Raw genomic sequence first — 23,733 nt, forward strand, 5'->3', positions numbered from 1 at the left:
GAGGTAGCACGATCTAAAGCAGGCATCATTTTATCACAAAAAATGTCTTGGATATTTTGAAAGAAACAGGCTTGCTAGGATAGGATCAAACCAGTGGTGACCCCTATTGATCATAATGTTAAGTTGTATGAAGATCAGGGGAGCTATTATCTAATCCTGAGAGATATCGTCGTTTGGTTAGTAAGTTAAATTATCGTCTAGATATATCATTTGTAGTTAGTGTTGTGAGCTAGTTCATGAAAGCTCCTTGCCTTTTACATTGGGAGGCAGTTATTCGGATGGTGAGGTATCTTAAAGCACATCCAGGTCATGGTCTTTTGTATAAAGCTAATAGTCACCTACAAGTGGAAGCATTTATAGATGTAGATTGAGCAGGATCACCTTCAGATAGAAAATCCACTATTGGATTTTGCACATTTCTAGGAGGAAACTTGATCACTTGGAAAAGCAAGAAACAAACTATTGTAGCCAAATCTAGCATAGAGGCGGAGTATAGAGCCATGGCACATACATCATGCAAGCTTATGTGGATTAGGCATTTACTAGAGGAATTAAATTTCATTGTGAAGGTGCCTATGACTATGAATTGTCATAATCAATCAGCAATTCATGTTGCTTCCAATCCAATGTTCCATGAGTGAACTAAGTTACTAAGCACATAGAAGTAGATTGCCACATTACTCTGCAGAAAGTAGAAGATGGTGTAACTGTTACTCCATACATGTCTACAAGAGTTCAAATTGCTGATATTTTTACCAAAGATTTATGTAAATCTCGTTTAGATTTATTATGTAACAAGCTGGGATTGCATGATATATACTCTCTAGCTTGAGGGGGCAGTTTTATGTTAGGGGCAGAACCATAGGTTTTGTACTGTACCCATATATATATAAATAATATATTGTGTTAGGGTTATTATCGAACATACCCTAAAACACCTTTTCATCCAAACAACTCCTGTTTTACATCTGATTTTAAGCGTAATAGGTTTTTGCATTTTCTGATAGACTGAAGAGAAGATAGCATAGGTGATGGTTGTGTTGATTACATTTTTTTTTTTTTTTTGGGTACAGAAATATACAGGAAGATGTTTCAATGGATGCAGAGATCTCTAATGGAGATAATCAGAGATCTGGTGAAAGTCCTTCTGTTGAGAAAGTGGAAGTAGCTGATCCCGACACTAAAGCTGTAAAAAAAACCTTTTTTTTTTTTTTTGGTCCTTTTCTTCTGGGAAAATTATAGGCTTTTGTTAAAGATTAGAATTTTATTGAATTTAGTTGCTCATAGTATTTGCTTGAAGCAATTGAATTCTATTTCTACTATGTTAGTGACCTTAAAATTCTGAATTCCAGGATTCTAGGAAAGGCGAGTTATCAACTGAGGTTTCTGATATGAGCAAGTCTGATCAAGATCATGCTTCAGATACTAATAATATTGAGGAAAGGGCAGCTCATCTAGAAGATTCAGATCAAGTTCCCACCTTTGCCATCCATGAAAAGTCATCCCTCCAAGCTGCTTCCGGCCAACAATCTTCTAACAGGGAGGAGGCTACCTCTGAGCCTACTGAGCTTCATGAGCTACCACATACTAGTGCCCATGGGGAAGTGCTGATGAATGGTGATATGGGATCCCCTGAATCAAGAAGGAAGGTTGTAACTGAAAAACATGGAGGAAAAGGAAACTCTACCCATGTTGGGAATAGATCGTTGGGCTTTGGACAAAGAAGTCAAGTTAATAATTTTCAAAGGGTAAGGTTGTACTATTTACTGCTGTATTCATTTTGATTAGTTACTTGGCATTTTATTGATTATTTTGTTACACACGAATGAGTGGTTATTGTTATAAGATGCACCAACTACTGTTCCATACCTGCAAAAGGCTTGCATTTGATTCACTTCTCTTGAATTCATTTGGCTCATTTTGTTTAGGTGTCCTCATACTTCATTGCTTTACTTGTATATTACTTGGTGATTGTGTGTACTGTCTAATGGACCTAAAGTGAAAATGCCTGGCAGTGATTTTCTGGAAGATTTTTTATGGTGTTTCTGCTGTTATCTGTGGTTGATTTTTTTGACCATCCTCTCATGTCTTATTTAATTAAGAAACTTATTCCTCTAATTCTCTGATTGTTATATCTGCTATGGTTGCAGAGCTTGTCAAAAAATTTCCCCTGATTTTATCATCTTTGAGTTTCATTTTATACTAGTTGGTAACCGGTGCAATTCCTGGGAAACTTTAACATGATATGATTTTTTTTTTTTTAAAATTTTTTTTTTCTAACTATGAAATATGATAATTATTGTAGTTAGTAATAGACATTTATTATAATTGTATATGTATATGGAACTATATATTCTAGCATTAGACATTTATTATGATTGTGTTTATATATGGAACTATATATTATAATATTTAAATAAAATATGAATTGCTAGATTCTAATGTAGGATTTAAATATAGAATATAATATGAACTCAATTAAAAAAAAAAATTGAAATAATGATGTGTAAAATCGTGAGGCCTCAAGAGCTTATGTGGTACTATATTATGAGGTCAACTAAAAGTCAAATTGCTTCATTTTTAAATATATTATATATTGTAGTTTATAATCTTTTTAATACCCTGGGCTTTTTGAGTTGAATGTTGCTTTTCACATTTTTTTCTTGCATTTAGGTGAAGTCTAGTTATGGTTGTACCCCAGACTTAGGATCAAGTTTCATAACGAGCTTGGAATTATCATCACCTGCTATTGTCCTACCTTGTCTCCACTGATATGAATGTATAATAAATTCAATGAATAAGTAAATCGAATCTCATGGTTATATAACTGCCACTTTTGAAGGCTGCAAAGATGTCAGTCACTTCAGGGGAGAATGAGCTAAGTAGATTTAGTGACACTCCTGGAGATGCATCCTTGGATGATCTATTTCATCCATTGGATAAACATCTGGAGGATCGGGCTGCTGAAGCATCAACATCAGCATCAACATCAACATCATACTTGAATGAAGCCAATGTATCAGTAGCTGATGCCGGGAAAAATGACCTGGCTACAAAGTTGAGGGCTACAATTGCTCAAAAACAAATGGAGAATGAAATGGAGCAGGCTAATGGTGGCGGTGATCTATTACGCCTAATAATGGGTGTTGTTGAGGATAATGTTATGGGTATTGAAAGTTTGGTATGTTAAGACCATGTGGTATAAGTTTCCATACATGCCTCTTGTCCTCATTTATTAATCCTAATGCTTTCTGTTTTTTTGTGTATTTTTGTTTAACAGGTGTTTGATGACAGATTGCCCGGAGAAAATCTTTTTCCCCTCCAGGTACTCAGGAATTTTTTGAACAATAGGTCCTAATTTGCCTGTGTAATTTCTTGGTTATTGATATTGTTTCTGTGCTAAACTTGATTACTATGATATAAAGTAGTTTAAAGTTAATATTGATTTGCATTCTCCATGTTTTCTCCCTGATTCTGTTGCAAATTAGTTTATTGTTGGATTCTCTTCAGAGTTGGAGTAATCAAATTTCATGAAAAGTGATGTTTTTAATGTGCCAAGGCTGCATTATTGACTAATTCTTGTTTAGTTTTAATGTGCTTAAAGTAACATCCTTAAATCCATTTTGATACTGCTTTGTTGCGCATAACAGTTAGGGTTATATACTTATATGTGTCCCTTGTTAGCTGTTCAATTCAACTCAACACTACTATATCTTCATAGCATCTGATTTGAAGTTTGGCTACATGAATTCTCATTCCAAACTAATTGGGGCTGTGGATCTCTTTTTGCAAATCAGTTTAAGTTATATTCTCTGCTTTAACTTTATGATCAATATTACTAATTCTATTTTTACCTGTCATTTTTATTCTGTTCGACCATTTTTTCCTTTTTTTTTTGGTTTAAATTGTAAAATAATGCAGGACTAACCAAAAAAATGCAACCTAAAAATTGAAGAGCAGGAAATTGAAGAGAGAACCTCTAAACAGACCATTGGGAGTATTTCTAGAGAAATTTTTATTCATCGTCAAACTAATTCGTCTTTATAGAGGACATTATTGTGCTCATATAGGCTACTAAACCCTAATTCTAATTGACTTGGGAAACCCTGTTCTAATTGACCTAGGAAACCTAATTCCTAATGGACTTGGGAAACCTTTTTATTTATTTATTTTTTATATAAGAACTGACCTGGGAAACCTAATTCTAAATGCCTAGGGAAATCCCAGTAATTACAAAAATAAACCAATTATTTGAAATCAAGCTTTGGTCAGACTTTTGTTTTTGTCTCCATCTCCCAAATGAAGGCCTGGCTACCTTGAATTAGCCATAACGAGGCCTGGCTACCTCGGATTAGTCATCAAATTTTGTCTTTTCTAGTTTCTTCTCTGTTGTAATGGGAGGTGCCATTTTCTTCTTTGTTGAGTCAAAAAATTTTGAATTTTCTGTTGAAGACGGAGGTACTTTTTACATGTTACGTATTTATGAGAGAAGTACGGACTCTTTACGTTTAGCGTTCATGGCCAAAGAGAGTGCAAAGCATTTTCTATCCATTGTTGAGGACCTCATGTCCAATGTATCTCCTGGACAATTTGCGCGAACCTTTAGGGAAGGAGAAAAAGTTTTCATTCTGCATTGGGTTCCATTGCTCGTGGTTCTTTCCTAATGATCTCAGAGCTTTTGCATGGTTGTCAAAAAGGCTTCATTGTGGTGCTGGAAGGAAAATTTTTGATAAGTAAAGGAAATTTTATTCAAATACTTAATAATGACTCACCCGAGTATACAAGAAATATATAGCAGGGGACCAAAATAATCAAATATATAAATTACAAGCATCCATCAAATCATAGACCGAGAAAATAGAATGACTTCCTATGAGAGACATCCAGTCCGATAGAGCTTTAAAGAAGAAAAGTTTTAAATTAGCTATAGTTCTTTCAGAATCTTCAAAACACTGATTGTTTCTCTCCTGCCAAATGCACCATATCAAACAATGAGGGATAATTATCCAAATAACACCATTAAGATGATGACCAAAATTTCCTTGCCATCAAGCAAGGAGCTCGACCACAGTCTTTGGCATCACCCAGTGGATACCAAACAAGGTGAACACCATAGACCACAACTCATAAACAATATGATAATGTAGTAAAAGATTATCTACCGATTCTCCATTACTTTTGCACATATAACACCAATCTAGAATCAACACCTTCTTCTTACATAAATTATCAATAGTCAAGATAGTTCCTAAAGCTGCAGTCCAAACCAAAAACTCAATTTTGGAAGGAGAGAATCAACACCTTTTGCTTCCAAATACTTACCCAACAAAGCTTGATAGTAATTGCTTATCTCAAAGCCCTTGCTCTTAGCAGGTGTCCAACACATCTTATCCTCACCAATACCTCTCAATGAGACTCCATATATAACATTCCAAAAAATAGACAAAGAATCTGATTCCCTATCATGAATTTCTCGCAGGAATTCTAAGTCCCAAAAATGAACCCCGTTAGGAAACTGCATGAGATTAGCCACATGAGCCTCCTTATCATTACTGTTTTTGAATAAATCTGGAAAACACGTAAGGATTATCCCCATGCCAGGCATCATGCCAAAATTTCACTCTAGTCCCATCTCCAATTTGAAACTGAATGTAGCGAGAAAAAGTAGACCAACCACTACTAATAGTTTTCCATAAACTCACCCTATAGGCGCTTGGAATAGAATTAGAGCACCAATCTCCCTCCTCAACTCCATGTTTAACCCTTATAACCCTTCTCCATAATGCTTCTCTCTCATACCCAAATCTCCACAACCATTTTACCAATAATGCTTCATTAAAGTATCTCAAATTTCGAATTGCTAGACCCCTAGACTGGATAGGTGAGCATAGCTTGGACCAATTCACCAAGCGATGTTTAGAATCATCTCCTAGACCCCCCAAAGAAAATTTCGTTGAAGTTGTTTTATACGGTATGCTATATTTGCTAGAATTGGAAAAAGGGAGAGGAGATAAGTAGGTAAATTGGATAAAGTACTTTTTATGAGAGTAAGTCTCCCCCCTTTGGATAGATACAATATTTTCCATCCTGCCATCTCAATTATGGGATTCCAAACTTCTCTATCTTTCCATTTTTCACCCAATGGAAGGCCTAAATATTTCATAGGAAGTGAGCCCTGCTTACAACCCAAAGCATCTACTAGCATCTCAAAATTTGGAACCACTCCCATAGGAACTAGTTCGGACTTACACAAATGAATTTTCAATCCCGATACAATCTCAAACCATGACAAAATCTGGCGTAAAAACATCTGGTTGATATTAGCATTGCACATAACCAACGTATCATTTGCAAAGAGGAGATGAGTTACCTATAAATGATCACCTGTGGAGGTACCCACACTAAATCCAGACAATCAACCTTCTGTCACCGCCTTATCCATCATTTTGCTAACTGCCTCCATAACAACAAAAAATAATAATGAAGTCAAAAGGTCACATTGTCGTAAGCCTCTACAATTCTCAAAGAAACCACATGGAACTCCATTAATCAAAACTGAGAATTTGACCGTGGATATATGGTAAAAAATCCATATTCTCCATTTTTCTGGGAACGAAACTCCAGTTCACATGATCATAAGCCTTCTCCACATCCAACTTGCATAACACGCCTGGAATTCCTGATCTCAGCCTATTGTCCAAACACTCATTTGCAATGAGACATAAGTCTAGAATCTGCCTATTTTTAATGAAGGCATTTTGAGACCCCAAAATAACATCCCCAATTACCTCTTTCAACCTATTAGCCAATACTTTAGCAATAGTTTTGTAACCACACACAACCCCCACACCCCCCCCCCCCCCCCCCCCCCCCCCCCCCCAAATTAGACTAATAGGCCGAAAATCTTTCGCCTCTATTGCATTTGACTTTTTGGGAATCAAGGAGATGAAGGTTGCATTTAAACTTTTCTCAAACTGGATAGTGGTTGGACAGGCTTTGGATTTAATCTGCGGAAGGCCATTGCTCCAGAGTCACTTGCTGCCTAGCCACCATCCCAGAATTTATCTAGGCTTAAACAGACTGTCTCGTTACCAGCGGAGAGGTGCTGATAGAGTTATTCCAATACACTGATGTTGGTAGTGGCGGAGGGGGTGGGGGGAGAGCAAAGGTGGTGGAGGTAATAAAGGAAAGCAATTAATTCCAAATTTTCAAAATTCAAAATTTTCATTCTTGGGTAGTCAATTTCATGATTCAAGCGAGGGGAATTTTGGGAAGCCGAATGCTTAGATTGGGGCAAAAATTTCGTCAATTATAAATGGTATGGTTTCTAACGGAATTAAAGATGGCTTGGTTTTAGATGTCTCTATAAGGATGGAATGTGGGTTTGATGGTAAGTGGGGGGTCAAACGGTAAGACAAATTGAAGAACTATCTTACTCTATGCAACCAATTTGTTGAACTTTGGGTATCAATAGTCTCGGTACAAATTAATTTTTTGAGTAATGCAACATCTACAACAACTCATAGATGACAAACTGTTGAAGCTAAGCTATACCAAAGGGTTGCTGAGGAAAAGAATCAATAGACAATGAAGAGTTCGGGAGTAAAAGGAATAAGGGAGCGAGGGGGGTCTATTCAACTCTAGCATTTATGGTTCAACATTAGCAAGGTGTAGTGGTAATAGTAGAGATAAGGCTCTGCTTGTTTCTCAATAAATTTGAAGTTGCTATCTTGGAATGTTAGAGGGTTAAATGAGTTGGAAAAGTGGCTTTTGATACGTAACTTACTGTGTACTTGGATGGCTGATATTGTTTGTTTGCAAGAGACTAAACTTGAGTGGATTACCAGAGGAATTTTTTAAAGTATTTGGAGTTGTCCTCATATAGATTGGATGTATTTGGGTTCTGAAGGTGCTTCTGGTGGTATTTTTCTTATTTAGGATCGAGGGGTTGTGGAAAAGGTGGAGGAAGCGGTGAGACATTATTTGGTCTCTTGCATGTTTAAAAATGTTGGTGATCAATTTGAGTGGGCTTTCACAGGTGTCTATGGTCCAAATTGGAGCAAGAAGCGTCAAAAAATGTGGGAGGAATTGGCAAGACTTATCAATTGGTGGTATGTGCCATGGTGTTTGGGAGGCGACTTTAATGTAACTCATTTTCCATCAGAGAGATTAGGGGTTGCAAGTTTTTCTTAGATTATGTATGGCTCCTCTAATTTCATCTCTCTTCATGGGCTGATGAATATCCCTATGGAAGGGGGCCTTTACACATGGTCTAATTCCTCCTAAGCATCTAGAATTGATTGGTTTCTTTTCTCTCCACTTTTGGTGTATAATTTCACTCTTTTCTCCCAAAAAAAGGTTGTCTAGAGTTTTATCAGATCACTTTCCAATTTTGTTGGAGGCGAGAGCCAACAGAGAGGGTGAATTCTTTTATTTTTGAGAATATGCGGTTGAAGGCAGAGAGGTTTGTATACAAAGTGAAGGGCTGGTGGGATAAGGGCATCTTATTTGTTTCAAGGGACTCCTGGCTATATATTGGCCAAGAAGTTAGCAGCTTTGAAATTAGATCTAAAATTGGATCTAAAATAGTGGAATGAAAGGGAGTTTGACAATGTCACTATTAAGAAGAAGCAGTTATGGAGTAATTTGAATGCTTTAGATGTTAGAGGAGAGACCCACCCTCTAACAGCTGGGGAAAAATTATAACCGGTACTCCCTCTGTTTCAATTTGTTTGTCCTATTTGAATAGTCAAATTTTTTAAGGGAACATTATTTATTGTCTTGTCTGCCTTTTAAAAATGTATAAGTTTACAAAACTATCCTTAAATAAATTTATCAGTTTTTTTTTTAAAGAGTTATTCTTAATGAGCCAACTAAAAAGATGCCCCAATTAGATTGATTTTTTAAATATTTGTTAGTTTTCTTTTTATATAGTTTTGAAAATAAAGTAAGGGTATAATAAGAACATTAGTAAATTAATGAATTTTTTTTTTTTTTTTAGAAACAGGTCAATATTTTGGGACATTCCAAAATAAAATAGAGGACAAACAAACTGGGGCGGAGGGAGTAAATTTCTGTAAGGAAATTGAGTTCACTTTATTAGAAGAGATTAGTTGGAGACAAAAGTCTAGGGTACTGTAGTTGAGGAAGGGGGATTCCAATACAAGATTTCACAAGATGGCCAATTGTAATAGAAGAAATAATGGTATCAAGAATCTTCTATTTAATTGGAGTTTGTCTTCCAATAAAAATTTGATTGTGGATTGTATTACTCAATTTTTCATGGATTTATATTCTGAGCCGCAAGTTGATTGACATTTTCCAAATGTGTTGGAATTTCCAACGATATCCAGAGATAACGCAAATTGGTTGGAGTGACCTTTTGAGGAGATAGAGATATTTGAAGTCATTAAGGATTTCAATGGTGACAAATCGCCTGGGCCAGATGGTTTTCCCATGGTATTTTTGGGAGATTCTCAAACCAAATCTTATGGCTTTGTTTCACCATTTTTTTTGCTTAAGGTCAGTTTGTAAAAAGCTTGAATGCAACCTTCATTACTCGCATTCCAAAAAAAACTACTACAATAGAAGTTAGGGACCTTCACCCTATTTGTCTTGTTAGGGGGTGTATAAAATTATTATGAAAGCTTTATCTACTTGACTACACATAGTCATGGGAGATATGATTTTAGCTTCACAGAATGCTTTTGTTCTGAACAAGCAGATTCTTGACCCTATCCTTATTGCTAATGAATACCTTGACAATATATTGAAGTTTGGTCTGCCAGGATTACTTTGTAAACTAGATGTTGACAAGGCTTTTGATCATGTGAATTGGGGTTTTCTTATGAATTCGTTAGAGCACAGTGGTTTTCCTAATAAGTGGAGAAGGTGGATTTTCTTTTGTCTATCTATTGTAAGTTTTCTTATTCTTAATAATGGTTCTCCCTATGGTTTTTTCAAGAGCTCCTGAGATTTGAGATAAGGCGATCCTTTGTCTCCTTTGTTATTTGTTTTGGTCATGGAAGCTCTTGGAAGAATGTTGGATAAAGTGGTTTTCCTGGTAAGTCAGAATTGGTACATGTGGGATTGGTTCATAACATTAAGATATTGTTGAATGTCCTCGGCGAGGTTCGTAATATTGAGATATTATTGAATGTCCTTGGCTGTAAGCATGGTACTCTCCCAATGAAATATTTGGGTCTTCCTTTGGGTGTAAAATTTTAGGATAAGACAATATGGAACCCGATATTGGAGAAGGTGCAAAGTAGATTAGTGGGATACTGGGATGAAAATGTTTGTACTTATCCAAGGGAGGTAGAGTCACTTTAATTAAAATTACTTAATCAAATTTGGCTCCTAATTTCCTCCTTTTATTTCCTATCCCTGCTTTTATGGTTAACCATATTGCAAAACTTCACTGGAATTTCTTATGGGGTGCTCTAGGGAATGAACCCAAGTTTCACCTAGTTAAATGGGCCACTGTTTGTACTTCTCTTTCTTCCAGTGGTTTGGGATAAGGAATTTGTGACTTTTTAATGAAGCTTTTCTTGGGTAGTGGTTGTGGAGATTTAGGCTTGAAAAGGATGCTCTTTGGAGGCAAGTGATGGAGGTGAAATATGGATGTGCATGGGGTGGCTTGTGTACTGGTTCAATTGCTTGTCCCTATGGTGTTTGTGGAAAAATATTAGCCGGGGATGGCCTTCTTTGTCTCGTATATTTTGTATGAAATAGTTAATGGGTTGAGGGTGAAGTTTTGTCAAGACCGATGGTGTGGGGAGACACCTCTTGCTATAAGCTATCTTGAATTATTTAGAATTTGTCGAGATAATGAGGCAAGTGTGGTTGAGCTTATGAAGTTTACTAATGGAGTCCTCCATTAGGACGTAAGTTTCTTAGGGCTGTCCATGATTGGGAATTGGAGGCTTTGTTGAGCTTCATGGATACCATATATGGAACTTCTGAAAGGGGGATTGGGGAGGATAAAATGAGCTAGAAACCATATAAAACTAAGGGGTTCATGGTTGGCTCTTATTATTGTCTTCTAATGGGCTCTAATGATTTATGTTTCCCTTGGAAAAGCATATGAAAGCAGAGGACCCCCTCTCGAGCGGTTTTCTTTGTCTGGACTGTTGCTTTGAGGAAATGTTTGATGATTGACAATATAAGAAAAATGAAGGTTTGGATATTGGATTGGTGTTATATGTGCAAGTGTAATGGTGAATCAGTTGGCCATCTTTTCCTTCATTGTCCAATTGCTATGATTTGTGGTCTATGGTTTTGGGTATATTTGGAGTAAGTTGGGATATGCCAAAGCCAGTTGTGGGGCTCCTAACTTGTTGGCAATGTCTGTTTGGTCATCATTTAAACAGTCAATGATGATCATATATGGATAATTTTTCGCCATTGTTTGTTGTGGTGTTTTTGGAGGGAAATAAATAGTAGGTGTTTTGAAGATAATGAGAGATCCATATCAGACCTCAAGTTATTTTTCTTTGAAATCTTAGTGGATTGGCTTTTTGCTTTGCGAAACCAATTATTCTCTTCTTTTCTTGAATTTCTTGATTTATATCATTTTTGTACTTGATTTTCTTGGCCCCTATACACTTTCCTGTGTACTAGGGTGTCCCTTTTTTGATATCAATAAATCTTGTTATTTATAAAATAAAAATTACAAAAATAACTTAGACTCTCGGAAATTCAATAACAATACTCATAAACCTAATTAACTAGTAATAACTTAAAAAAAAAACACTTGAATCCAAAATCAAAGAAGACTAAATTAAAATAAATCTTTCCTCTTTGGATTCCTACATCATAAACCCTTCACTTACCTTGTATATATCCTTTGTACTAGGACCACACACTGTTTTAAAATAATCTTTTTACTCTTTTCGAATAAATAATTTCTACATTGACTGATGTACAGGCCTTCTATCGGCATGTTCATGCCGTCTCATGCGACTTTCATTCTCTTTTTTGACGAGTAATAATTTTATGAAACATCATGTATGCAGGTGACCTCAATTGATGCCCTCCAACTTCAAACAGACATATTTGAATCTTATCCAATTATATTGACATCCTGGTTGTAATTAGCTTTTTTTGTGTAAAAAAAAAAAAAAAAAAAAATCCTTGTCTTAATTTAGTCATTTTGTGGAAGTGCTTTTCAATGATACTATACCATTAAAGCATAGTTGGCCTTATGGTAGTCATATAAGTTTTTTCTGAAATTAAATATATTCTACAGTTATGTATTATCCAAACACACCATCCACTCAGTCTAATTCTATGGGTGGCATCTTGAATTTCCCTTTGCTTTTGGTAGTTGGACTAGGACTAAGTTTCTGAAAATGATTATCTATTTTGCATTCTGAACCTTCAAATTGTTGCTATTACCTCATCCCTATTCTTTCATTGCCTACTGTTGAAGTTATAATTCTCTAGCGAGATTAAAATTTTCTCATACTGATCGAGTTTCTAACTTTCCTAAAATAATAATAATAACAAACATAGCATCTTCTTATGATTGATATAATCTATCTCCTATTGTATAAATGTTCTATCCATTGTCCATTACACTAAAATATGCCATACAGATTGAGTAGTCCTGCCCCACATGCATATTGAAATGGAGTGCATTTTTTTATTTTTTATTTACAGCTATAATACACTTGAATATGGATAACAAATAAAGTTTAACATATTCCTCCTTTGCTAGGCTGTTGAGTTTAGCAGATTAGTGACATCATTGAGACCTGACGAATCAGAGGATGTGATAGTGTCTGCTTGTCAGAAACTTATTGCCATCTTTCACCAACGCCCTGAGCAGAAAATTGTTTTTGTTACCCGGCATGGTCTGCTCCCTCTAATGGAACTGCTTGACATTTCGAAAACAGAAGTTTCTAAAACTCGTGTATGTTAGTTACTTGCTACTTGGTTATTATTTAGATCCCCCCGCACCCCCCCCCCCCTCTCTCTTTTTTACAGAATTGTCAACTTAGATAATTGTTAAATTTGTGGTTATGAATGCATCGAATGATTACAGGTCATATGTGCTGTGCTCCAAATTATAAATCAGATAATTAAAGATAATACTGATTTCCAAGAAAATGCCTGTCTTGTTGGGTTGGTAAGTACTACATTTATTCAGGTTTTTATGTTCTCTTGTTGGACAATTATTAATATTTTTGAAAAATTTCTTGGGATGGAACCAAAATAGAGGTTGCTTTAAATTATTGTTAGTTCCATCAAATATATGTCACTTCTTTGTATAACTTGCAACATTTTATTCTTCCTTAGGAATGGGGCAGTATCCTCTTTTGGATTTCAAGGCAGATTAAATCTTTTTATATTATCTTCCAATTGAGGAAGATATGACTATTGGGTGAGGCTAAAGCCTCTTTTTCAGTTGGTGGTAGTAGAGTACTCTTTTTACCTTTTTTTTTTTTTGTTTTCTTTTTTTTTTTTTTGGGGTGGGGGGTTGTGGTAAGTATTAAGTATAATTTTCCTTTTTTTTTTTTTTGTTTTCTTTTTTTTTTTTTTGGGGTGGGGGGTTGTGGTAAGTATTAAGTATACTGTTGTGGTGGGTCTAAATGTCCTGATTTTTTGAGTCTATGGACTAGAACATTGGTTACTGTAGATGCCACTGTGTTATTGATTTATTACTTTATAGATCCCTTTAGTAATGAGCTTTGCGATACATGATCGTCCCCGGGAAGTTCGAATGGAAGCAGCTAATTTCTTGCAGCAGCTTTGTCAGTCAAGGTACATCTGTCTCATTGTGTTTTTTTTTTTTTTTAAATAATTTTTTTATCAACTTGTATCCTCTCTCTCTCTCTCTCTCTCTCTTAAAGTAGTTTAAGATTCACTGGGGAGTCTTCTTTCTGTGCAGCTCCTTGACATTGCAAATGTTCATAGCTTGCCGTGGAATTCCTGTTTTGGTTGGATTTCTGGAGCCTGATTATGCAAAGTACAGGTTTGTGGTTGTTTTTGCTATAACAGAACAATATATGTTTTGGAACTTTAGGTATTGAAGTTAATTTTGGTTTAAAAGAGAGAGATTCTATGGAAATGGAAAGAGCAAGCCCAATTAATACCAACAGTATAACCCCTCATTAGATTATAATATGTGTCACTTTCCATTCTCTGTTTTTTTACTTCTCAAACAAAAAAACTATTCATGCAACACCCCTTTTTTTTTTTAAAAAATTTTTTTTACTTTTTTTTTTCTCCTGTGTTTTTGTGCTCTTGCTTTCTCCACCTTGTAAAATGTTTTTATTTTATTTATTTATTTATAATTATTGTTAAAATGTAGTTACCAAATCAACCAAAGATAGAAAGTGAGGGTGATTAACCCAAAAATCTTAGAATTTGAATAACTACCTTAGTTGCAATTTTTAATTATTTTTTTAATCCAATATTTTCTTTGCTATCTATTATTACTTTTAAAGTAATTTTAGATATATTTTCAAACATTTGATGGTTTATTTTTAAAACCTAAATAAACAAAAATATTTCTAAAAAGATTTATTTATTTATTAATTTATTGTCTTGCCTCCACGTTGCTGTCTAAAGAAATAAAGCCACCTTTTTGTGTCTTTGTATGCCATTCACTCCTCCATGGAAAAGTCACTCCATGGGAGCCCCTTAAAGCCTCATAGTTGGTATGAATATCAAACTTACATTGACTTTTAGCTTTGGAGTCAGAATTACTAATAGTAATTCCATAGCGAAGTTGAAATTTTTATTTTTGAAGACGCTATACGAGTGGAACTCTATGCTTGCATCCTTCTCGGATGTGGGGCTACTAGATTTTGTGGATTCTTTGTACATTAGCTAGTTTTGTTGTTCCTAGCTGATGCTTTCTACTTCGTTTGCACTCTTTTGTATCATTTCAGTACACACCGTGTATTGGAATTACATTTTTTATTTAAGGAATTTTATTTACCAATCAAAAAGAAAAGGAAAAAGAAAAAGTATTTCCATAGCTGAATTTATTGAGTCGTTATCTTATTGTACATGATACTTTTCTTTGTATTTCTTTAGACTCCTCTGTTGTCATTGAACTTATACATGAAGTAGCCTTCATTAAATGAAATATTTCTTTACTTAAAATTAAAAAATAAAATAAAATAAAACGAACCACTTAGTGCATTTTGACCACAATTGAGTTGGTATGTGGATTCTTTCTGTAAAAGGAAACCTGTACCCAAAGGCTTTTGACTGTCAATGATGTGCATGTTGTAATTTCTGAGGATCTAATATTATATTTATGTGGCAGCTTATTTCAGCTAAGGTAATATCTTACTTTAGAATGTCATTTTTGACATTATTCGTGGTTGGCCTAATTGTTTTATGTCCTATTTGCATTTACTGTTTAGATCAGACGTACTTGCCTATTTTTCTTTTTTCTTTTTTCTTCTATTTCATCTTCTCCTCTCTCTTATTTGTCCCATCTATTTTTCTTCTTTCATATTTCTTTATAATACAGCTAATAAAGCTCCTTATATCCAGGGAAATGGTTCATCTAGCTATTGACGGCATGTGGCAGGTCTTCAAGCTTCAGCGATCAACCCCTAGAAATGATTTCTGCCGAATAGCTGCAAAGAATGGAATACTGCAGAGGCTCATCAACACTCTTTACAGCTTAAACGAGGCAACTCGACTAGCTTCTGTTTCTGTTTCAGTTGATGGTTCTACTCAACGACCTCGTTCTGGTCAATTGGACTCTAGCCATCCGATATCTGTTCAATGTGAGGCACCAGTTTCCACAACTGGTCAGTATGATCTTCCCAAGGTTAGGCATGGAATAATTGATCATATGTCAACTGGAATGCAAGAAGCTTCACGGGCTTCAACTTCACATTCTCAGAGATCGGATCCCAATCAATCAGATTCCCGATACCTCCCAATAGATCCTGATAGGCCTCAATCTAGCAATGCAGCAATGGAAGCTTCAGTTGTTTCTAAATTGCCAGACCCAAGATCTTTAGAGAAAGTCACAAATCTATCAATTAAGGAACCTTTAGCAAGTACATCTAAAGAACGAGACAACTTAGACCGATGGAAGATTGATCCTTCTAGAACTGACGTTGACTTTAGACAGCAGCGTATTGTTAATTCTGCCAATAGGACATCCACAGACCGGCCTTTGAAAGTAATTGAAAATGCATCAAATGGGTTTCCTACAACAGTGACCAGTCAGCAAGAGCCAGTTCGACCTCTTCTGAGTTTGTTGGATAAGGAACCCCCTTCCCGACACTTTTCTGGTCAGCTTGACTATGTGCGCCACCTGCCAGGGTTGGAGAGACATGAGAGTGTACTACCTCTGTTACATGCATCTAATGAAAAGAAAACAAATGGTGACCTAGATTTTCTGATTGCTGAATTTGCAGGTAATTGACTGCATTTATCTACTCTGTTTTAAACTCTGTTCAGATTGGTAAGTGCATTATTTGGATTGTAGGTTTATATCCTTGAAACCATATCATGATTAGGAATTAGGACAGCTTGTATCCCCATATGTTATCCCCCAGGGTAAGGTATATTCTCATCCAGAAATTGACCTATGTAAACCTTCATAGGCGTACAGAAAACTTCCCTATGTCCTGTTGGCGCATGAACTTAACAGCTGTTTTTCACCATCTCTCTCTTATGCACATATCTACCAAAAGAAATTTTAACTTGTCTTCCCTTTTTCCCTCTTAACATTGTAAAAGTAGTAGCAATATGTATCAGCTTTTGCTTTGAGGATCTTCCAAATTTGTTTAGAGGGTAAATAGTTGTTTATGGTTTCACAGATGTTTCTCAACGTGGAAGGGAAAATGGAAATCTTGAATCTAGTGCTAGAGTTTCGCTTAAAACAGCAAGTAAGAAGGTTGGATCACTGGCATCTAATGAGGGACCTGCTTCGACATCTGGGATTGCATCTCAGACAGCATCAGGTGTACTATCTGGTTCAGGTGTTCTAAATGCTAGACCTGGGAGTGCAACATCCTCTGGGTTACTATCCCATATGGTTTCGACATTGAATACAGATGTTGCCAGGGAGTACTTAGAAAAGGTGGCGGATCTTCTGCTTGAGTTTGCCCAAGCAGATACAGTTGTAAAGTCATACATGTGTAGCCAAAGCTTGCTAAGCCGTCTTTTCCAGATGTTCAATAGGGTAGAACCTCCAATTCTTTTGAAGGTACGTTAGAGAATTTCTCCATTTTGTACGTTTAAAAAAAAAAAAAAATATATATATATATATTTGTTGCAGTGTATCTTACAGTGCTTTATAATATTGTTGGTCATTATCATCTTACAGATACTGAAGTGCATCAATCATTTGTCAACTGATCCAAACTGCTTAGAGAACCTTCAGCGTGCAGAAGCCATTAAATATTTGATCCCAAATCTTGAACTCAAAGAAGGGTCCCTTGTATCTCAAATACATCATGAGGTGGGCCTTCTTTATTCATGTCTGAGTAATAAAAAGAAACAAGCATGGCTAGGCTAAAAGATACATTTGTGCTTGATTTGAGGTTTGAATATCATGCAATGAAAATTGTGTTCAGTTATGAGATATAGGGTTGCTGCAAAGTTCCTGTTTTTTTCTCTGATTATTTTTATTGGAATTTTTACACACTTGCCATTTAGTCGAGTGTTCTCCTTTTTCTTAATGAATCTATTACATAGCAGAAAGAAAACAAAGTGCCATTTGCTGTTAAAATGCTTTACATATGGGAAACTTTTGTACGTCTCCTATGTTCTTGCATGCTCTTCTTTTTCTTGGTCAACCTATTACTTTAGAAATGATCATATGCATCTAATATGCTCTAAAAACCTATTTTAATTTCTTTATTCCTTTGTTATGTTGTCATCACATCTCTCTCTCTAAAATTTGTAGCTCGATCAGAACAATTTAACAATAAAATTGTAAGATAGGAAAATAAAGGGATATGACCTATTAGTTAGCATGTAAGTGCACTTAGGCCTGTCTTGGAGTCAGCACCAACCAGGAAAATCAGCATGAGTCGATACCTAGGGTGGACCTCGAGTTAGCACCAGACCAAAGAGAACATTTTTTTCACTCATCAAAATATCAAATATCTCCAAAAGGAGTACAATAGTTTTCTTATAAAGGATTGCTAAACTAGTTTTAATTGACTAATTGGCTTGAAAATCTGGTTCCAATGACTGAAAATTTGCGGGTTTGACCTCTGGTTCACTGGATCCGGTACTAGCAGTAGAGATGGGCTTGCGGCACTTTGGGGTTTGTGGTGTTGTTGGTGGTTTGAGATGGACGAAAAGGGTGGTGCCGGCTGGTGTTTTGACAGATTTTGGGTTGTAGGCTTGGGGGAGACAACCTTCTGATGGTGGATGGAAACTGATGGTGAACAAACCTTTTTTTTTTTTTTTTTTTTTTTGTGATTTTCTTATGGTTTTGGATTGACTGTGGTGATGCTTCAAGGGAATTGAGATTTGCTCTGATTCCAAAAATGGTGTAGGACAACCAAAACAATTTAACAATAAAATTGAAAGACAAGAAAGTAAAGGGATGTGTCCTAGGGAATTGGCACCTAGGCCTGGTTTGAAGTCAACACCAAGTGGGAAAACCAATAGGAGTCAGCACCTAGGGTGGACTTGGAGTCGGCACTAGACCAAAGAGAATAGAAGGCCATTTTTTTCATTTATCAAAATATCAACTATCTCCAAAAATAGTACAATAGTTTTTTTTTTATAAAGGATTGCTACCCTAGTTCCTAATTGGTGTAGGAAACCCTAATTGCCTTATTACAAAAATAAACTTGCTTCCAAATATTAAAATACTAATAGCCTAATAAACTACTAGGACTTAAAACATAAAAATACAATTGACTTGCAAACATAAATATTACTAAATTAAAATGAAAGTCTTCTTGTGTCTTCCGCATCAAGTCTTATGTTACGACGTCGTCCATATTCTATTTAATGTTATTTAATAGTAATAACATGGGAACTTCATAAAAAATTTTGATTTTCAAGATTTTATTCTTTATATCACAACTTTTTTGTGTTGCTAAATGGACAAGTGTGTTTTTAAATTGTTGATATCGTCCATGTTCCCTTAAGCATTCTTTCCTTTATTTATTTATTTTTTGGTTGGCTTGCCCCAGTGATTGTACTTTCTGCAAGTTACCCAGTTTCTAATTATATTTTAATGATTTTTATTTTCTTCATTTTTTCCTTGAAGGTCCTCAATGCGCTTTTTAATCTATGCAAGATAAATAAGAGGAGACAGGAACAAGCAGCTGAAAATGGAATAATTCCACATTTAATGCAATTTATTATGTTGGATTCTCCCTTGAAGCAGTATGCATTACCTTTACTGTGTGATATGGCTCATGCATCTCGTAACTCAAGGGAGCAATTAAGGGCCCATGGTGGGTTGGATGTGTATTTGAGCCTCCTTGAAGATGAGTTTTGGTCTGTGACTGCATTGGATTCTATTGCTGTTTGCTTAGCTCTCGACAATGACAACAAGAAAGTGGAGCAAGCATTGTTGAAAAAGGATGCAGTTCAGAAATTGGTGAAGTTCTTCCAACGCTGTCCTGAACAACATTTTGTACACATATTGGAGCCATTTTTGAAAATGATCACGTGCGTAATTTCATTTCTTTCTTATATATTATAGTTTATGAATTAGATTATTTCTTATGTTTGGGAAATTAACATTGTTGTGAGTGTTGTCCCGTTGAGAAATTTTATAGAAAGTGAGTTAGTTGATATACATTGTTGGGTCCTAAATCAAAAGGCTTAATTAATCTCTTCAGTTGAAGTGGTGACCTATCATTTATCTCAATGAACTGTTGGACAAGTCACCACGTGTTTTTTCCCTAACAAAAACTTTTTGGCTGGATTAGAATTTTATATAGTGTAGCATGCTTGTATATCAAATGGTTATCGTATGCTATGCTTTGGTTTACAAATACAGTAAGGGAAGGGATCCATGCATACACCAAGGGCATTTTTGATTTAACAGCTTAACATTTCTGGATGGCAGGAAATCATCTCGAATCAATACAACATTAGCTGTTAATGGTTTGACACCATTACTCATTGCAAGACTGGACCATCAAGATGCTATAGCTCGCCTTAATCTGCTTAAACTGATAAAGGTGAGAGCTTTTTCCCCTCTCAGTTCATTTATGATGTTCATTGTACATAGTTTTTAATGTCATATTAGTTGGATCAAGAGCGAAGAATGACTTTATAAGTTGACAAATGTTGCTTGCACTTTTTTGATTTATCTTCAACCTTAATCAAGAAGTGAGTCAGGAAGTGGTGGTACCTTTTCTAGGGGGTTGTTGGGAGAAAAAAAAAGGGGTGGGGAGGGTGGGAATTGGTATTATGAATGAAAAGTTGGTCAGTGTAACTGTTCTTTTTTCTTTTCTTTTTTTCAATTAATGTTTTTTGTTAGTGGTATACATGCATTATTAACTAAATAAATAAGAGAGGGATTAATATTCTGATTAAACCCAGAAGAAACCATATTCAGATCTTCCCTTCCAGGACCTGTTTTGGCAAGACCAACAGGGTAATGACCTTTATAGAATAAAGTTATAGTTTTAGAAAACAAAGGTATTTGTAGAATAATCTTTGACGTGGTTAATATTAAACATTTTGGTTGAATTTTGATCAAGTTATGCTTAAATGTGTTTTGGGGCATATGCTGCTTAAGCAATAAGCGTGATTAAGTTAGTATTGGAGATTATTGTGATATTTGTTCAATGTTGGCTCAGTACAGTGTTTGTGTGTTTAGTTTTTTCTACTTTCTGTATAGAATTTCTTCTCTTCACAGAATGAGTAGCTTTATAGTAAAGGATATGTGCTTGGCTACTTGTTTAGCCTGTTCCCCTGTTAAACTATTGGTGCATTACATGCGTATTGTCGTGTGAAAGTGCTGTTTACATACTGTATTAGCAGGCCTGTTCATTGGAATGTATTTTCTTGAAATGTGATTCTTGAAGCTAATTTGTTTTGATGATTTTGATTTTGATTCTGATTTTTGATTTTTGATTATTTATTATTATTAAGTAATAGATTTTCTATGATCATGGACATATAGTTTCTTTCTTAGTGGCTAGTTTTAGTTACGTTTTCTTCTGATTGGAAGTTTTAGCAAAGATATTTGATTTTTTGGGATTTGGTTATTTTGATGTTGATATGAGTTTTCAATTTTAATAGACGTTGCTTAGTGTTTTACTACTAGATATTTGGTGAAAGTTTATATTGGAATTGTGGTTTCCTCCTATGGATAGTTAATTTTAATGGGCACATAAATTTTTGATACTACAGGCTGTTTATGAGCACCATCCGCGGCCCAAGCAGCTGATTGTGGAGAATGATTTGCCTCAGAAGCTTCAGAATTTGATAGAGGAACGTAGAGATGGGCAAAGCTCTGGGGGCCAAGTTTTGGTGAAACAAATGGCTACTTCATTGCTAAAGGCACTGCATATAAATACCGTTTTGTAAATATTGGTCCAAATATTTGCCCCCAATATTCTTTTCATTTTTGCTAAACTATATATATGAGACGTACAATTAATTTAAAAGAAAAAAAAACAAAGGTATATGAGCTTGAGTTGTGGCATTTTATGCGTGTGGCTAAAAAAGTTTCTATTGTGATCTATTGTGGCGGAGTAGTTGCCTTAACAGAAGACAATGAAACGGAATTTTTCTCGTGCTTAGTAGAAATTTTTCATTTTAACTACCTTTAACTTTTAACCTTTACAAATACTTGAAAAGTGAATGCTATTATTTAATTGGAGTAATTACACCCTTCCCTTGAAGTTTTGGGAAATGACATTCAACATTTTATGTTTTTACTAATCATGGTTAAACTTTGGTAAAAAAGATTTTATAGAAATTTATAATATTTTGTATAAAAAGAATGAGAGAGTTATTTTCTTCAAACGTCAAGGAAGGTGAGGGTTTTATCCATCAAGGTTTGGAATGGAGTGTCATTCTTTCAAACTTACAGGAAGGTTTCAATGTTCAAAACTTTCAAATATATTTGTCAATTCCTCTCATGTGCTTTTTCAGATTTTTGCGAAATAGATAGTAGATGACTCGTGCCACTATGATTTGAACTTGAAGAGCTGTCAAAATTAGAATCTCTCTCCCAGAATAGGACCTGCAAGAAAGTAATACTCAAGACTATTTAGAATATCCTTTTGCCATTTGTATCAGAAGTCAGAACACCATTTTTATCTTCTGACGCCACTATTGAGTTCCCCAAAAATGTACCTTCGTTCCTTTCTTTGCTTGTCCAACTCACTCAAGGCTTTTTTGCTTGTTTCTCTAAAGCGCCAAAAAAAGAAAAAAAAAAGAAAAAAAGAAAAAAAAAAAGAAAAAAAGAAAATAGAAAGGGAATATTTTCAAAATTGTAATACCATAGCCATATTTTTTAAGCCTCTCATCAACTTTTATTTTTGAGAAGCCTTTCATCAACTAATTGAGGCATTAGCACTTTAGTTTGATCACTTCCCATTAATTGTTATTATTTTCTCCGTGGTTTGCATTATGAGAAATTTGGGGATTCTTGTGACGGTTTTATATAAATACATTTGTTTCTTTTTTTCTTTTTCCTCTTTTTGATTTAAGTTTGGGTAAATAGTAATGTAGCTACTTATTCATACCCAAACAGAAAACTTCTTATGATATGGGTAAAATTGGACCAATATAATTACTTATTCACTACCAAAAGGTAATTACGATGTTGTGGATAACATTGCCAAGAGTTGGTGCTTTTGGGTTTTTCCACACATTTTAGCATTTTACTACTTAGCTTCAACTAGAACTCTATCATGCAAAAGGGTTCATGGGGTCTTTGCGCCATTGTGTGACAATGAGGGGAAAAAATATATTACATCCATACGATGTAGAATGTATATGGGATATGCATGACCAAAGATATAAATTCCGTTTTGTATCCATAATATCCCAATCAATGATGTGATTAATTAATTGAGAAACTATTTATATTTTATTTAAGAGAAATGCATTTTATTGAAGAGAAATGCTATGTCTATAATATTTTCATTACAAATCATAAGCAGTAGGTTGTTACAGGTTGTTATTGTTGGATAAAAAAGTTATTTCAATAATAAATTTAAATTTAAACCAATAATAACTTACTACATATGATTTGTTGTGAAAATGTTGGGATGTAGCACTTTAATTATATTTTCTTTTAAAATAAAACCTTATGGTTCCTTAGTGTAGGGAAGATAGGCCTAGAAATGTATATTAGGCCATAGGTTCTGTCCGAGGACACTTAGTAGTTTGAGGATAAGGGAATGTTGATGTAGAAGTGCGGGCTAGTAAATAATGAAAAGTGACTGGTCATAAGAGTTCAAGAAGGTGGTCTGAGGACAAATTTCTACTCGGTTGTAACAGTGTAGAGGTTAGAAGGGTTGACCTGCCATCAAGAGCAACGTTTTGGGCAATTCCACTATTAAGGATAAGTATCAGGAAGTAACGAGACATGGGAAAGGTAAGAAATATCTGGGAAAAGGCTGCTACTATCGCATTAAATGCTTTGCAGCTAACTCTCTGGCTGCATTAGTGTGGAAGCGATACTTGAATAGTGATTTTCAGCCTTACATCTACTCCCAGAAACTTTAAAAAGGGCTAATGGGACAAGGATCAAAGCCAGCAATTTGATCTACATATGCAGGGTGGAGATGGAAGAAAGATGATAGT

General features: G+C 35.2%; 1 protein-coding gene across 1 annotated transcript in view; it reads left to right on the top strand.

The window, feature by feature from the left end:
- The window catches only part of LOC112005715 (MAP3K epsilon protein kinase 1), a 49,517-nt gene extending 27,771 nt beyond the window's left edge, over window positions 1-21,746 (top strand). Inside the window, exons 11-24 of the mRNA XM_024038013.2 lie at window positions 1,074-1,188; window positions 1,353-1,748; window positions 2,843-3,181; window positions 3,281-3,325; window positions 12,722-12,916; window positions 13,049-13,132; window positions 13,676-13,767; window positions 13,895-13,978; window positions 15,517-16,397; window positions 16,803-17,191; window positions 17,312-17,446; window positions 19,220-19,626; window positions 20,030-20,144; window positions 21,325-21,746. Of these exons, the coding sequence (XP_023893781.1) occupies window positions 1,074-1,188; window positions 1,353-1,748; window positions 2,843-3,181; window positions 3,281-3,325; window positions 12,722-12,916; window positions 13,049-13,132; window positions 13,676-13,767; window positions 13,895-13,978; window positions 15,517-16,397; window positions 16,803-17,191; window positions 17,312-17,446; window positions 19,220-19,626; window positions 20,030-20,144; window positions 21,325-21,501 (3,454 nt within the window). The 3' untranslated portion in view covers window positions 21,502-21,746. The remainder of the gene's footprint in view (window positions 1-1,073; window positions 1,189-1,352; window positions 1,749-2,842; window positions 3,182-3,280; window positions 3,326-12,721; window positions 12,917-13,048; window positions 13,133-13,675; window positions 13,768-13,894; window positions 13,979-15,516; window positions 16,398-16,802; window positions 17,192-17,311; window positions 17,447-19,219; window positions 19,627-20,029; window positions 20,145-21,324) is intronic.
- Window positions 21,747-23,733: the final 1,987 nt, after the last annotated feature.

This window comes from Quercus suber, unplaced genomic scaffold (assembly GCF_002906115.3).
Source record: "Quercus suber isolate HL8 unplaced genomic scaffold, Cork oak 2.0 scaffold_100, whole genome shotgun sequence".
NCBI lineage: Eukaryota > Viridiplantae > Streptophyta > Magnoliopsida > Fagales > Fagaceae > Quercus > Quercus suber.